Raw genomic sequence first — 15,416 nt, forward strand, 5'->3', positions numbered from 1 at the left:
CTCGGTACCGATACCCCCTGTATATAGCCTCGTTATTGTTATTTTATTGTTAGTTTTCATCATTTTTTACTTTAGTTTATTTGGTAAATATTTTCTTAAGACTTTCTTCAACTGCACTTTTTGTTAAGGGCTTGTAAAGGAAGCATTTCACGGCAAGGTGAAACATGTTGTAGTCGGCACATGTGACAAAGTTTGATTTGATTTGTATATGTACATCTGCAATGTGAAATTGTGAAAGGTTATGATGTCCTTTTAGTGTAAGAGCTGTTTGAAAAGACTGCCAGACATTTCAGCCAGTTTTGGTGGGAGGAAGATTTGGCATGCCCGGTGACTTCACCAGGCAGTAAATTGGTTAATAGACCAATTAATATATTTCCTAAGGTTCTGCCAATAACAGCTCAGTTTTCCCCTCCACCACTTCGAACAGCTCCCAGACAGTCCTGGCAAAATTCTTGCTGGAGAAATCGCTCTTTGCTACGTTTTCTTTTTTGGCAAATTTGATTGAAAACAATCACAGTAAGGTACATAATTGTTACCCGGGAAATGATTTGACATTGAGATAAAAATGCCCCTACCTGTTTCCTCTCCTCTGACCCACAGGTAATCCACAGGATGTCTGCCCCCAGTGCTCTAGCCGTGGACTGGATAGGAAAGAACCTATACTGGTGTGACATAGTGAAGAAGAGTCTGGAGGTGTCCAAGGCTAACGGCCTCTATCCTGTGGTATTGGTCAGCACTGGTCTGGACAACCCTACTGACCTGGCTTTGGATGCTGACACCGGGCATGTACAACACTCCATCTTCTCTGTCTGTCTCTACATCATGCTAGACTCTATATCTGTCACAGTATAATCTGGAGAGGATTCATCCAGAACAGGATTTAGCTATGTCTGTTGAGAGAGACAGTACCACAGACTCTCAAAATAAATACAGGCTAATCAGTATGTTACTGTGTAAGTGTAACTATGCTATTTTGTTTCTGAGTCAGCCAACTTTCTGCTCAGGCTTTGAAGTCTAGTACTCATTTTGATGTTGAATTTGATATCTCACACAAGCTACTCCATAATGGAAAGTAAACACAGTTACATTTACATGATTTTTGTCATTTAGGAGACACTCTTATCCAGAGCGACTTACAGTTAGTGCATTAACCTTAAGATAGCAAAGTGAGACAACCACAATTCACAGTTCACATAGCCCATTTGACCAAGGGAGTGGAGAAGTGTAGCTTAAGGTATCTAGCTGAAAACTGTGTCATTCCTCTGTAGTTATGTGTTCTGGATCGACAGTGGAGAGTATCCCCATATTGGGAGGATAGGTTTGGACGGCAGCAGCCGGACGGTGATCAGCGATTCAGACATATTCAGCCCTGCAGCTCTCACCATCGACTACACAGCAAAAAGACTTTACTGGGCTGACTCACATCATATTCTCTTCTCAAACATGGACGGTTCAGAAAGACGCAAAGGTAAGTGACAGTGAATTGAGGATGGCCCTTGGTCGGTCGGTCGGTCTGTCTGTCTGTCTGTCTGTCTGTCTGTCTGTCTGTCTGTCTGTCTGTCTGTCTGTCTGTCTGTCTGTCTGTCTGTCTGTCTGTCTGTCTGTCTGTCTGTCTGTCTGTCTGTCTGTCTGTCTGTCTGTCTGTCTGTCTGTGTATTTATTTTATGTATTTATTTATTTAACCTTAATTTAACTAGACAAGTCAGTTAAAATGCAAAATGCCTCCTGCGGGGACGGGAGCTGGGATTAACATTTTTAAAAACAAAATATAAATGTAGGACAAACACACATCATGACAAGAGAGACAACACAACACTACATAAAGAGGGACCTAAGACAACAACATAGCAATGCAGCAACACATGACAACACATAATGGTACCAACACAACATGACAACAAATGGTAGCAACACAACATGGTAGCAGCACAAAACATGGTACAAGCATTATTGGGCACAGACAACAGCACAAAGGGCAAGAAGGTAGAGACAACAATACATCACACAAAGCAGCCACAACTGTCAGTAAGAGTGTCCATGATTGAGTCTTTGAATGAAGAGATTGAGATAAAACTGTCCGGTTTGAGTGTTTGTTGCAGCTCGTTCCAGTCGCTAGCTGCAGTGAACTGAAAATACGAGTGACCCTGGGATGTGTGTGCTTTTGGGACGTTTAACAGAATGTGACTGGCAGAACAGGTGTTGAATGTTGAGGATGAGGGCTGCAGTAGATATCTCATATAGGGGGGGAGTGAGGCCTACGAGGGTTTTACAAATTAGCATCAACCAGTGGGTCTTGCGACGGGTATACAAAGATGACCAGTTTACAGAGGAGTATAGAGTGCAGTGATGTGTCCTATAAGGAGCATTGGTGGCAAATCTGATGGCCGAATGGTAAAGAACATCTAGCCACTCGAGAGCACCCTTACCTGCCGATCTATAAATGATGTCTCCGTAATCTAGCATGGGAAGGATCATCTGAATCGGGTTAGTTTGGCAGCTGGGGTGGAAGAGGAGCGATTACGATAGAGGAAACCAAGAATAGATTTTACTTTAGCCTGCAGCTTTAATATGTGCTGAGAGAAGGACAGTGTACCATCTAGACATACTCCCAAGTACTTGTATGAAGTGACTACATCAAGCTCTAAATCCTCAGAGGTAGTAATCACACCTGTGGGGAGAGGCCTTTGTTTTGGAGGTGTTCAGAACAGGGTTAAGGGTAGAGAAAGCTTGTTGGACACTAAGAAAGCTTTGTTGTAGAGCATTTAAAACAGAATCTGGGGATGGGCTATAAGACTGTATCATCTGCGTATAAATGGATGAGAGAGCTTCCTACTGCCTGAGCTATGTTGTTGACGTAAATTGAGAAGAGCGTGGGGCCTAGGATTGAGCCTTGGTGACAGGCAGTGGCTGAGACAACAGATTTTCTGACTTTATACACTGCACTCTTTGAGAGAGGTAGTTAGCAAACCAGGCCAAAGACCCCTCAGAGACACCAATACTCCTTAGCCAGCCCACAAGAATGGAATGGTCTACCGTATCTGCTCGGCTACGCATGCCTCTCCCTAATGTCAATATGTCTTTTCCATTGCTGTTTTGGTTAGTGATTATTGTCTTATTTCATTGTCTAGCCTCCAGCCATGCTCAATATGCCTCAGCTAACCCTCTTGTCCCACCTCCCACACATGCGGTGACCTCAACTGGTTTAATTGATGTCTCTAGAGACAATACCTGTCTCATCGTCACTCGATGCCTAGGTTTACCTCCACTGTACTCACATCCTACCATACCTTTGTCTGTACATTATGCATTGAATCTATTCTACCATACCCAGAAACCTGCTCCTTTTACTCTTGTTCCAAACGCACTAGACGACCAGTTCTTATAGCCTTTAGCCATACCCTTATCCTATTCCTCCTGTGCTCCTCTGGTGATGTAGAGGTGAATCCAGGCCCTGCAGTGCCTAGCTCTACTCCCATTCCCAAGGCGCTCATTTGTTGACTTCTGTAACCGTAAAAGCCTTGGTTTCATGCATGTTAACATTAGAAGCCTCCTCCCTAAGTTTGTTTTATTCACTGCTTTAGCACACTCTGCCAACCCGGATGTCCTAGTCGTGTCTGAATCCTGGATTAGGAAGGCCACCAAAAACCCTTAAACTTCCATCCCTAACCATAACATTTTCCGACAAGATACAACTGCCAAAAGGGGGCGTAGTTGCAATCTACTGCAGAGTTCTGTCTTAATATCCAGGTCTGTTCCCAAACAATTTGAGCTTCCACTTTTAAAATCCACCTTTCCAGAACCAAGTCTCTCACCATTGCAGCTTGATATAGACCACCTTCTGCCCCCAGCTGTGCTCTGGACACCATATGTGAATTGATTGCCTCCCATCTATCTTCAGAGCTCATGCTGTTAGGTGACCTAAACTGGGACATGCTTAACACGCAGGCCATCCTACAATCTAAGCTTGATGCCCTCAATCTTACACAAATGATCAATGAACCTACCAGGTACAACCCCAAATCCGTAAACACAGGCACTCTCATAGATATCATCCTAACCAACCTGCCCTCCAAATACACCTCTGCTGTCTTCAACCAGGATCTCAGCAATCATTGCCTCATTGCTTGCATCCGTAATGGGTCTGCGGTCAAACGTCCAGCCCTCATCCCTGTCAAACGCTCCCTAAAACTTCTGCGAGCAGGCCTTTCTAATCGACTTGGCCCGGGTATCCTGGAAGAATATTGACCTCATTCTGTCAGAAGAGGATGCCCGGTTATTCTTTAAAAGTGCTTTCCTCACAATCTTAAATAAGCATGCCCCGTTTAAAAAATGTAGAACCAGGAACAGATATAGCCCATGGTTCACTCCAGACCTGACTGCCCTTGACCAGCACAAAAACATCCTATGGCGTACTGCATTAGAATCGAATATACCCCGCGATATGCAACTTTTCAGGGAAGTTAGGAACCAATAAAGACAGGCAGTTAGGAAAGCAAAGGCTAGCTTTTTCAAACAGAAATTTGCATCCTGCAGCACAAACTCCAAAAGGTTCAGGACATTGTAAAGTCCATGGAGAATAAGAGCACCTCCTGCCAGCTGCCCACTGCACTGAGGCTAGGAAACACTGTCACCACAGATAAATCCACGATAATTCAGAATTTCAATAAGCATTTTTCCATTTCTGGTCATGCTTCCATCTGGCCACCCCTACACTGGTCAACAGCCCTGCACCCCCCATAGCAACTTGCCCAAGCCTCCCCATTTCTCCTTCACCCAAATCCAGATAGCTGATGTTCTGAAAGAGCTGCAAAATCTGGACCCCTACAAATCAGCAGGACTAGACAATCTGGACCCTCTCTTTCTAAATGTATCAGCCGACATTGTTGCAACCTCTATTACTAGCCTGTTCAAACGCTCTTTCGTATCATCCTTTAATCCCCAAAGATTGGAAAACTGCCACGGTCATCCCCCTCTTCGAAGGGGGAGACACTCTAGACCCAAATTGCTAAAGACTTATATCTATCCTACACTGTCTTTCTAAGGTCTTTGAAGGCCAAGTTAACCTCTCTAGGGTATGTGGGACGCTAGCGTCCCACCTAGCCAACATCCAGTGAGATTGCAGAGCACCAAATTAAAATACAGAAATACTAATTAAAACAATTCTGAAAAGACATAACTATTTCACATAGGTTTAAAGATGAACTTCTTGTGAATCCAACCATGGTGTCAGATTTCAAAAATGCTTTACGTTGAAAGCATACCTTACAATTATTTGAGAACATAGCCCAGCAGACAAATCATTACAAACAGTAACCAACCAAGTAGAAGAGTTACACAAGTCAGAAATAGAGATAAAATGAATCACTTACCTTTGATGATCTTCATATGGTTGCACTCAGAAGACATTCATTTATTCAATAAATGTTCCTTTTGTTCGATAAAGTCTCTCTTTATATCCAAAAACCTCCTTTGTGTTCGCGCATTTTCTTGAGTAATCCACAGGCTCAAAAGCAGTCACAACAGGCAGACAAAAAAATTCAAATTGTATCCGTAAAGTTCATAGAAACATGTCAAACAATGTTTATATTCAATCCTCAGGTTGTTTAGCCTAAATAATTGATAATATTTCAACCTGAAAATAACGTCGTCAATATAAAAGGTAAACAAGAAAGACACTCTCTCGGTCGTACGCATGAAAAAGCTCTGTGACACGGCAGGGTCCACTCATTCAGACTGCTCTTACTCCCTCATTTTTCTGTATACAAGCCTGAAACCATTTCTCAAGACGGTTGACATCTAGTAGAAGGCATAGGAACTGCAATTTGAGTCCTAAGTCAATGGATACGGTAATGGCATTGAATAGAAAACTACAACAACAACAAAAAATCCTCTTTCCTGAATGGATTTTTTCTCAGGTTTTCACCTGCAAAATCAGTTCTGTTATTCTCACAGACACTATGTTAACCGTTTTGGAAACTTTTGATTGTTTTCTATCCAAATATACCAATTATATGCATATCATATCTTCTAGGACTGAGTAGAAGGCAGTTTAATTTGGGCACACTTTTCATCCAAAATTCCAAATGCTGCCCCCTACCCTAGAGAAGTTAACAAACAGATCACCGACCATTTCGAATCCCACCATACCTTCTCCGCTATGCAATCTGGTTTCAGAGATGGTCATGGGTGCACCTCAGCCATGCACAAGGTCCTAAACAATATCATAACCTCCATCGATAAGAGATAATACTGTGCAGCTTTATTCATAGACCTGACCAAGGCTTTCAAGTCTGTCAATCACCACATTCTTATCAGCAGACTCGACAGCCTTGGTTTCTCAAATGACTGCCTCGCCTGGTTCACCAACTACTTCTCTGATAGAGTTCAGTGTGTCCAATCAGAGGGCCTGTTGTCCGAAACCTCTGGCAGTCCCTATGGGGGCACCACAGGGTTCAATTCTCCCGACTCTTTTCTCTGTATGCATCAATGATGTCGCTGTTGCTGTTGGGGATTCTCTAATCCACCTCTACGCAGACGATACCATTCTGTATACTTCTGGCCCTTCTTTGGACACTGTGTTAACTAACCTCCAGACGAGCTTCAATGCCATACAACTCTCCTTCCGTGGCCTTCAATTGCTCTTAAATGCAAGTAAAACTAAATGCATGCTCTTCAAACGATCGCTACCAGCACCTGCTCGCCTGCCCAGCATCACTACTCTGGATGATTCTGACTAAGAATATGTGAACATCTACAAATACCTAGGTGTCTGGTTGGACTCACATTAAGCATCTCCAATCCAAAAATACATCTAGAATCGGCTTCCAATTTCGCAACAAAGCATCCTTTACTCATGCTGCCAAACATACCCTCGTAAAACTGACTATCCTACCGATCCTTGACTTTGGCGATGTAATTGACAAAATAGCCTCCAACACTACTCAGCAAATTGGATGCAGTCTATCACAGTGCCATCCATTTTGTCACCAAAGCCCCATATACTACCCACCACTGCAACCTGTATGCTCTCGTTGGCTGGCCCTCGCTTCATATTCATCGCCAAACCCGCTGGCTCCATGTCATCTACAAGTCTTTGCTAGGTAAAGCCCCACCTTATCTCAGCTCACAGGTCACCATAGCAGCACCCACCCGTAGCACGCGCTCCAGCAGGTATATTTCACTGGTCACCCCCAAAGCCAATTCCTCCTCTGGCCGCCTTCCAGTTCTCTGCTGCCAATGACTAGAATGGATTGCAAAAATCACTGAAGCTGGAGACTCATATCTCCCTCACTAACTTTAAGCACCATATGTCAGAGCAGCTCACAGATCACTGCACCTGTACATAGCCCATCTGTACAATAGCCCATCCAACTACCTCATCCCCATACTGTTATTTATTTTATTTTTGCTCCTTTGCACCCCAGTATCTCTACTTGCACATTCATCTTCTGCACATCGATCACACCAGTGTTTAATTGCTAAATTGTCATTATTTCGCCATTATGGCCTATTTATTGCCTTACCTCCCTTATCTTACCTCATTTGCACACACTGTATATAGACTTTTTTCTATTGTGTTATTGACTGTATGTTTTGTTTATTCCATGTGTAACTCTGTGTTGTTTGTTCCGCACTGCTTTGCTTAATCTTGGCCAGGTCGCAGTTGTAAATGAAAACTTGTTCTCAACCAGCCTACCTGGTTAAATAAAAAATGGTAAAAATGAAATGAATAGCAGCACAACATTGCTTAGAATCAAGGGCAATGGTGACATCATTGAGGACCTTCAAGGTTGCAGTGACACATCCATAACCTGAGCGGAAAACCAGATTGCATACCATAGACATCAAGAAAGGCAGTCAGTTGATTATTGACAAGTTTTTCCAACACTTTTAATAAACAGGGCAAAATAGAAATAGGCCTATAACAGTTGGGATCAGCTTGATCTCCCCCTTTAAATAAAGGATGAGCCGTGGCTGCCTTCTAAGCAATGGGAACCTCCCCAGAAAGGATGATATGGGCAGCAATCTTAAAGAAGATAAGGTCTAAACCATCTGACCCAGATGTTTTTTGGGGTCAAGTTTCAGGAGCTCCTTTAGCACCTCGGACTCAGTGACTGCCTGCAGGTTGAAACTTTGTTGCGGGGCAGGGGAAAAAGAGGGAGAAGCATTGTTTAGTCGCATTAGAAGGGGTGGGAGATGAGGAAATGTTGGACCAGCAAGGAGGCATGGCTGAGTCAAATAAGAATCCTGACTTAATGAAAGTGGTGAGTAAAGAGCTCAGTCATGTGCGTCTTGTCAGTAACAACCACATCATCAACTTTAAGGGACATGGGCAGCTGTGAGGAGGAGGGTTTATTCTCCAGGTCTTTTCCAGAATCTCTTGGGGTTAGACCCACAGAGAGAGAACTGCTCCTTAAAGTAACTAACTTTGGCCTTCCGGATAGTCTGAGTGCACTTATTTCTCATTTGCCTGAACGAGAGCCAGTCAGCCTGAGTATGCGTGTGCCGAGCCAAATGCAGTTCTTGAGGTGGAGTAACTCTTCTATCTCTCTCTGTCAACTCTCAAAACGTGATGGCTCAATTGGCTTTGTAAATAATGGTTCGTGCAGATTTAAGGTCCGTTTGTCATTGATTGTACTTTTTCAGACTTTAGATAAAAGCCGTAACTTTACTGTGAAAACGTTTGTTCGTGATTGATTCAACTCCATAGAAGCTGAGTGTGAGCCAAGTCATTATTATGCCTGTTCCATACACTTCAAAACAAGGTGTTAATTGAAATGCGTCTCTGTCCATCTCTGGTATTCAACCTGTGAGACATGAGAGAAATGTTTTTCTCACCTTTTTTATTCATTTGGTCTAACACAATTTCCCCCCCAAGTACTATTTGATTCACAGACAAAACATTATGTTATTAAACGAGGCTTGAAGTGAAGTCATGACATTCTCAACCTATTTTTATTGTTAATTTAATTTCAGTTTTTCATCTTCAACAGCCAGTTTGTGATTAGCTGTAATACTTATTATAGTATACTCCTTTCTCTACTAAGCCATGCTGGCAGACAGACAGTCCATTTAGTCACGTCTTTACTCCCATTTACCTGCAATAAAACACCCCAGAGCCTGGCAGCTTGTCACAGCAATTACTCAGGGCGAGCTGTGTGTGCGCCTGCATGTGTGTGCGTTCACGCGTGCATGTGTGTGAGATCTGGCTGTGTTCCAGACTGATTAATCAGTGTGTATTCCATTCCAGTGCCTAGTCAAGACATCCGGGAGGTGACAGGGCTGACTCTGTTTGAGGATGTCATCTATTGGACGGATGAGAAGTCCAAGTCACTGAACCGGGCCCACAAGACCTCCGGGGCTCAGGGAACAGAGCTGCTCAGATACTGGAGAGCCATCCACAACATCAAGGTGTACCACCCTCTCCGCCAGCCCGACGGTAACCATCTGTGTGTGAGTGTGAGTGTGTGTGTGTGTGTGTGAGAGAGAGGTTTCTTTTTAATTGTAATGAGGAAATGTGCCCTCAGACTAATGATGCTGACAGCAGAGTGGAGGGGAAAGGGCTATAGCTGTGGATGTTGGTTTTAGCCTCCCTCTCTTCGCCGCAGTGCCCAAACACCAGTGTCAGGTGACCAACGGAGGCTGCAGCCACCTGTGTCTGCTCTCCCCCGGGGGAAGTTACAGGTGTGCCTGCCCCACCCACTTCTACCTGGCTGCAGACAACAAGACCTGCCTGTCCAACTGCACAGCCAGCCAGGTCAGTGGCACTTTTCTCCTGCTGTTGGATAATTCAACTTATATTAAAAAGTACCTCTTAAAAATGTATTTTTGGAAGATGGGCAGGGACCAGCAGGGGCTCTGACATTAGTATTTGTAGTTTCAAGTAAAGTACTTTAGTTTTCCCACAATCTTCCTGAATGATGATGGCGATGATGATGATGATGACAATGATGACGACGCTGATGATGATGACGATGATGAAGATGATGGTGATGATATCTGAAGCTTTCTGCTGTTGTTGTGTCCTATAGTTCCGCTGTGGGACAGATGAGTGCATTCCCTTCTGGTGGAAGTGTGACACGGTGGATGACTGTGGGGACGGGTCGGACGAGCCTCCAGACTGCCGTGAGTCACCATCAACACACACACACATACACTTGACAAGGTCCCATTAGGGCTTGTACATTTTCTGTACACACCAATTCACAATTACTCAATCAATTCACAGCCCCCTGGTGGAGCAGGACACTAACTGCACAGTACAGTACAGAAAATGTTACGATTCTTTATCAATAAAAGGAAGTGGGCAGAGAACAAACCCCTTTTCACATTATTGAAGATAGAATTAAAATATTATTTTGAAATGATCAGTAAATGTAAAAACAAAACGCAATATGCCCCATGAAAGTATTTAACAAATAGAAAATTCATCTTGATATGTAATACCCCTGTCTGTTAGGTTTATGTACTCTTGTTTGTGTATTTCTGCTTTTTTTAATTATTTGTTGTGTTCATAATAAAAATGAAAAATAAATTGGAAAAAAATGATTAAAAAAAATATATATTAAAAAATATTAAGAAAATGTTACAACCCTTTTTCCTGGTCTGGTTTACTAGCTGTGTGTGTGTGTGTGTGTGTGTGTGTTTTCTGTTCTTTCTTCACAGCTGAGTTTAAATGCCAGCCAGGGAGGTTCCAGTGTGGGACTGGTCTCTGTGCTCTGCCTCCGTTTATCTGTGATGGGGAGAACGACTGTGGGGACAATTCTGATGAAGCCAACTGTGGTAAAGACCTTTTATCATATTATACACATTTCTTCACATGTCTGGTCGTTATTGTAAAAGATAATGCATACTCATTACTTACCTGGTTAAATAAAGGAAATAAATGACACTCTCCATCCTATTCTGAATCCGCCCCAAATGTTTCCCACAACTAACAAATACTACATTGTAGACTACCTTTGGCTAAGGCTAACAACTTTGTTCATACTATCTACAGAATCCTACATCTGTCTATCTGGACAGTTCAAATGCAGGAAGCGTCAGAAGTGCATCCCACTGAACCTGCGCTGTAATGGACAGGACGACTGTGGAGACGAAGAGGACGAGACAGACTGCCGTAAGAATCAAATCATCTGTAGATGGATCTCTATAGATACGGTCTTAAAGAACAGGCTGACTACGTGAAGAAAGTTTGCCAGCTCTGTACATTTTATCGGGAGATTTCAATTTCACTTGGCCATGAAAAATGAGCCTGCGCAAGACATAGATAATGAAGTATTGAAAAGGCTTTTGTTGTTAGCACTTTGGTCATTTCTTTAGCGGGAGAGACAACCCTTTTGGTGAATGACACAAGGAAAGAAAGGAACAGTAGAGAGAAACTCAGACTCGGAACAGACCGACTCTGTGACTTCCTCTCTGATCTTCAACTCTTGGTCAATGATTCACCCTGTTAACAATTCTCTTTGGATTATAGAAAGCCCCCAGCCTTCTATGTTCACACTGCCATACCTGGTTAATTCTGCTCAAAGACACAAGGAAGGTCCATTATTAATAAAAAGCCACATATCCTTGTTATAACACGAAAAGGATACGCGTTTCTTTTCAGTTGACCTAGTTTGACTTCGCTGTGGAGTTTGATTGGAGTTTCATCCCCTGCTTGTTATCCCTCTAGCTTGACATTTTAAAGTTCCGAACTTCTGGATGCTTCTTTCGCTTGTCTGGAATGTACAGTACCAGGTAAAGGTTGAGACAACTCCTCGTGTGTGTGAGAGGCAGAAAGAAGGGTCTTAATAAGTACCTGGAATCACACCTGTCTGGTTGTCATCACAAATCAAAGTGACAGCTCTAAGATACACTGGAGCAAGGTCTCAAGACACACACACACACACACACACACACCATCCATGAACACCTTATTAGATCCCAGTGATGGGCTAACGACTCATCTCACAGCTCCAGCCCTAGAAGCAGTCTAATCTCCCTACCCGCACCCCCTGAGCCCCTGTCTCTGGCTGCAGTCATATCCAGCCCCAGCCTGGCTCAGTGGTTGAGCTGTGTTGCCCTGAGGCCACTGGGAACAGAGTGGGAACAGAGAGGAAGACACTGGTAATTGCACCAGCAGGGGGTTGAGGCAGGCTGGAGGGAGGGAGGGGAAGGATAGGGAGGCTGGAGGAATGTACAGCACCAGGTAAAGTGTGTATCTGTAGGCTCTGTTTGAACAAACCTAGCACAAGTGTAAATCTAAGCGCTGGCGGTAGAGCTGTAGGTTGGGGAAATATTTGTTGCTATTTTCACAACCAGATTTATTGGCGCAGTTGCTGGCGGTAGCGCGGAAGGGCTGGGTTTTGATTAATTAACAGGTTGAAGGTGTATCGAGGCTTGACCTCTCACTGGCCAATCAGAACATGCTCCATGGCTAAATATGTGGTTGCTTCAAGTTATCAAGAGCTTGGGATTATAAGGTTCTATCTGCAAAAATAGGATTCTGCAATGATTGGCTTTAGAATTCCGAACCCGGCGTAAGTTCTTAAGGACACACCTCAAATATTTCCACCCCTCCCACCTCAGCGCAAACCAGCTGACATTAGACAGGTAAACGGACAAACCTGGCGTCAGGGCAGGAAAATGCCAGTGTGCCAGTTTTTACATGACGAAATTATGTTAACTAACGTGCGTTTGACACTTGCGCCTCCTTACCGCCAACCCGAAAATAGAGCACCGTGTGTGTTTGCGTGTGAGCGGCAGAGAGACACAGAGAGGGTATTCCAGGAGCTGAGTCTCACCCAGGGTGCAGATTAGGGCAGACAGAAGGTGGTTTAGCCTGCGTCTGAGGGGGATGCCTTTCTGAGACAGAGGGAGGTTTAACCAGGGATAATCATGCTGGGAGGGCTGAGGGTTTAGAGATGCAGCTGGAGCTCTAACCACCTCCATCCCCCTCCTGCTGGGAAAGAGGAAGCTGTGCTCTGGGTGTCAAGGCACTGTGGCATAAGGAGGGGTGCAGAGGAAAAATGAATTTGACTTTCTCTATTGCTCCACGCCCTAGTTTTTGTATGCCACATATAAAACAATTTGCGTGGATTTGATGTACCTACAATACATGTGTATTGCTATTGTTTTTGGTCATGTCTTTATCATCTTGGTAACTTCAGTTGCCGATAAGTTTTGCAATAACTGTCCGTTATTCTAAAGCTTGTGATGGCGTCTCTTCTCACCTTTGTCCGCCCCTTATCTCCTGTGCCATCGGTCTCCACCCCCAGCTGAGAGCACCTGTTCTGCCAGCCAGTTCCAGTGTAAGACCTCCCTGCACTGTATCTCGGCCCTGTGGGTGTGTGACGAGGACCCGGACTGTGCCGATGGATCGGACGAGGCCGACTGCGGTGAGTTCTACTGTTCTATGCTATTGTACCTTCAGAAAGTATGCACACACCCCTTGACCCCCCCCCCCCACACACACACACATTTTGTTGTGTTATAGCTCGAATTTAAAATGGTTTAAATTGAGATTTTGTGTAAATGGCCTGCCTACCCACAATGCCACGTAATGTCAAAGTGGATTTTTATTTTATTTTTTTATGTTTACAAATTATTATTTTTGAAATGAAGAGCTTGAGTCATTAAGTATTTAACCCCTTTGTTATGGCAAGCCTAACTAAGTTCAGGAGTAAAGATTTGCTTAACATGTCACATAAGTTGCATGGACTCACTCTTTGTGCAGTAATTGTGTTTAACGTGACTTTTGAATAACTACCTCATCTCTGCACCCCACACATACAATCATCTGTAACGTTCCTCAGTGAATTTCAAACACAGATTCAATCACAAAGACCAGGGAGGTTTTCCAATAGCTCACAAAGAAGGGCAATTATGGGCAAAATAAATAAAACAAGCGGACATTGAATATAGTTATTAATTACACTTTGGATGTATCAATACAACCAGTCACTACATAGATAGAGGCGTCCTTCCAATCTCAGTTGTCGGAAAGGAATGAAGGAGCTCAGGGATTTCACCGTTAGGCCAATGGTGGCTTTAAAACAGTTACAGAATTGAATGGCTGTGATAGGAGAAAACTGAGGCTGGATTAACAGTATTAATCTAAATGACGAAGTGAAAAGATGGAAAATATTCCAAAACATTCATCCTTTTTTGCAATAAGGCAGTTAAGTTATACTGCATCAAATGTGGCCAATAAATGTACTTCATGTGCTGAATACAAAGCGTTATGTTTTGGGCAAATCCAACACAACACATCACCGAGTACCACTCTTTATATAGTCAATCATGGTGGTGACTGCATCATGTTATGGGTATGCTCATCTGCAAGGATTATGGAGGTTTTTTTAAGATAAAAAGAAACAGAATTGAGCTAAGCACAGGCAAAATGCTTGAGGAAAAGCTGGTTCACTCTGCTTTAAACCAGACACTGGGAGAATTCACCTTTCAGCAGGACAATAACCTAAAACACAAGGCCAGATATACACTGGAGTTGCTTACCAAGACGACATTGAATGTTCCTGAGTTGCCTAGTTACAGTTTTTTTTTTTTTTTTTTTTTTTTTTTTTTTTCACCTTTATTTAACCAGGTAGGCTAGTTGAGAACAAGTTCTCATTTGCAACTGCGACCTGGCCAAGATAAAGCATAGCAGTGTGAGCATACAACAAAGAGTTACACATGGAGTAAACAATTAACAAGTCAATAACACAGTAGAAAACGAAGGGGGGGTCTATATACAATGTGTGCAAAAGGCATGAGGAGGTAGGCAAATAATTACAATTTTGCAGATTAACACTGGAGTGATAAAAGATCAGATGGTCATGTACAGGTAGAGATATTGGTGTGCAGAAGAGCAGAGAAGTAAATAAATAAAAACAGTACGGGGATGAGGTAGGTGAAAAGGGTGGGCTATTTACCAATAGACTATGTACAGCTGCAGCGATCGGTTAGCTGCTCAGATAGCTGATGTTTGAAGTTGGTGAGGGAGATGAAAGTCTCCAACTTCAGCGATTTTTGCAATTCGTTCCAGTCACAGGCAGCAGAGTACTGGAACGAAAGGCGGCCAAATGAGGTGTTGGCTTTAGGGATGATCAGTGAGATACACCTGCTGGAGCGCGTGCTACGGATGGGTGTTGCCATCGTGACCAGTGAGCTGAGATAAGGCGGAGCTTTACCTAGCATAGACTTGTAGATGACCTGGAGCCAGTGGGTCTGGCGACGAATATGTAGCGAGGGCCAGCCGACTAGAGCATACAAGTCGCAGTGGTGGGTAGTATAAGGTGCTTTAGTGACAAAACGGATGGCACTGTGATAGACTGCATCCAGTTTGCTGAGTAGAGTGTTGGAAGCCATTTTGTAGATGACATCGCCGAAGTCGAGGATCGGTAGGATAGTCAGTTTTACTAGGGTAAGCTTGGCGG

The 15,416-nt window shown here is 43.5% G+C and overlaps 1 protein-coding gene across 1 annotated transcript in view; it reads left to right on the forward strand.

Moving 5' to 3' along the window:
* Window positions 1-15,416, forward strand: part of LOC109890441 (low-density lipoprotein receptor-related protein 1B) — a 160,703-nt gene that overhangs the window by 100,561 nt on the left and 44,726 nt on the right. The window contains exons 59-66 of the mRNA XM_031792245.1: window positions 601-782; window positions 1,269-1,468; window positions 9,251-9,439; window positions 9,609-9,757; window positions 10,032-10,125; window positions 10,666-10,782; window positions 11,000-11,119; window positions 13,260-13,379. Of these exons, the coding sequence (XP_031648105.1) occupies window positions 601-782; window positions 1,269-1,468; window positions 9,251-9,439; window positions 9,609-9,757; window positions 10,032-10,125; window positions 10,666-10,782; window positions 11,000-11,119; window positions 13,260-13,379 (1,171 nt within the window). The remainder of the gene's footprint in view (window positions 1-600; window positions 783-1,268; window positions 1,469-9,250; window positions 9,440-9,608; window positions 9,758-10,031; window positions 10,126-10,665; window positions 10,783-10,999; window positions 11,120-13,259; window positions 13,380-15,416) is intronic.

Source organism: Oncorhynchus kisutch, linkage group LG16, assembly GCF_002021735.2.
Source record: "Oncorhynchus kisutch isolate 150728-3 linkage group LG16, Okis_V2, whole genome shotgun sequence".
Classification (NCBI taxonomy): Eukaryota; Metazoa; Chordata; class Actinopteri; order Salmoniformes; family Salmonidae; genus Oncorhynchus; species Oncorhynchus kisutch.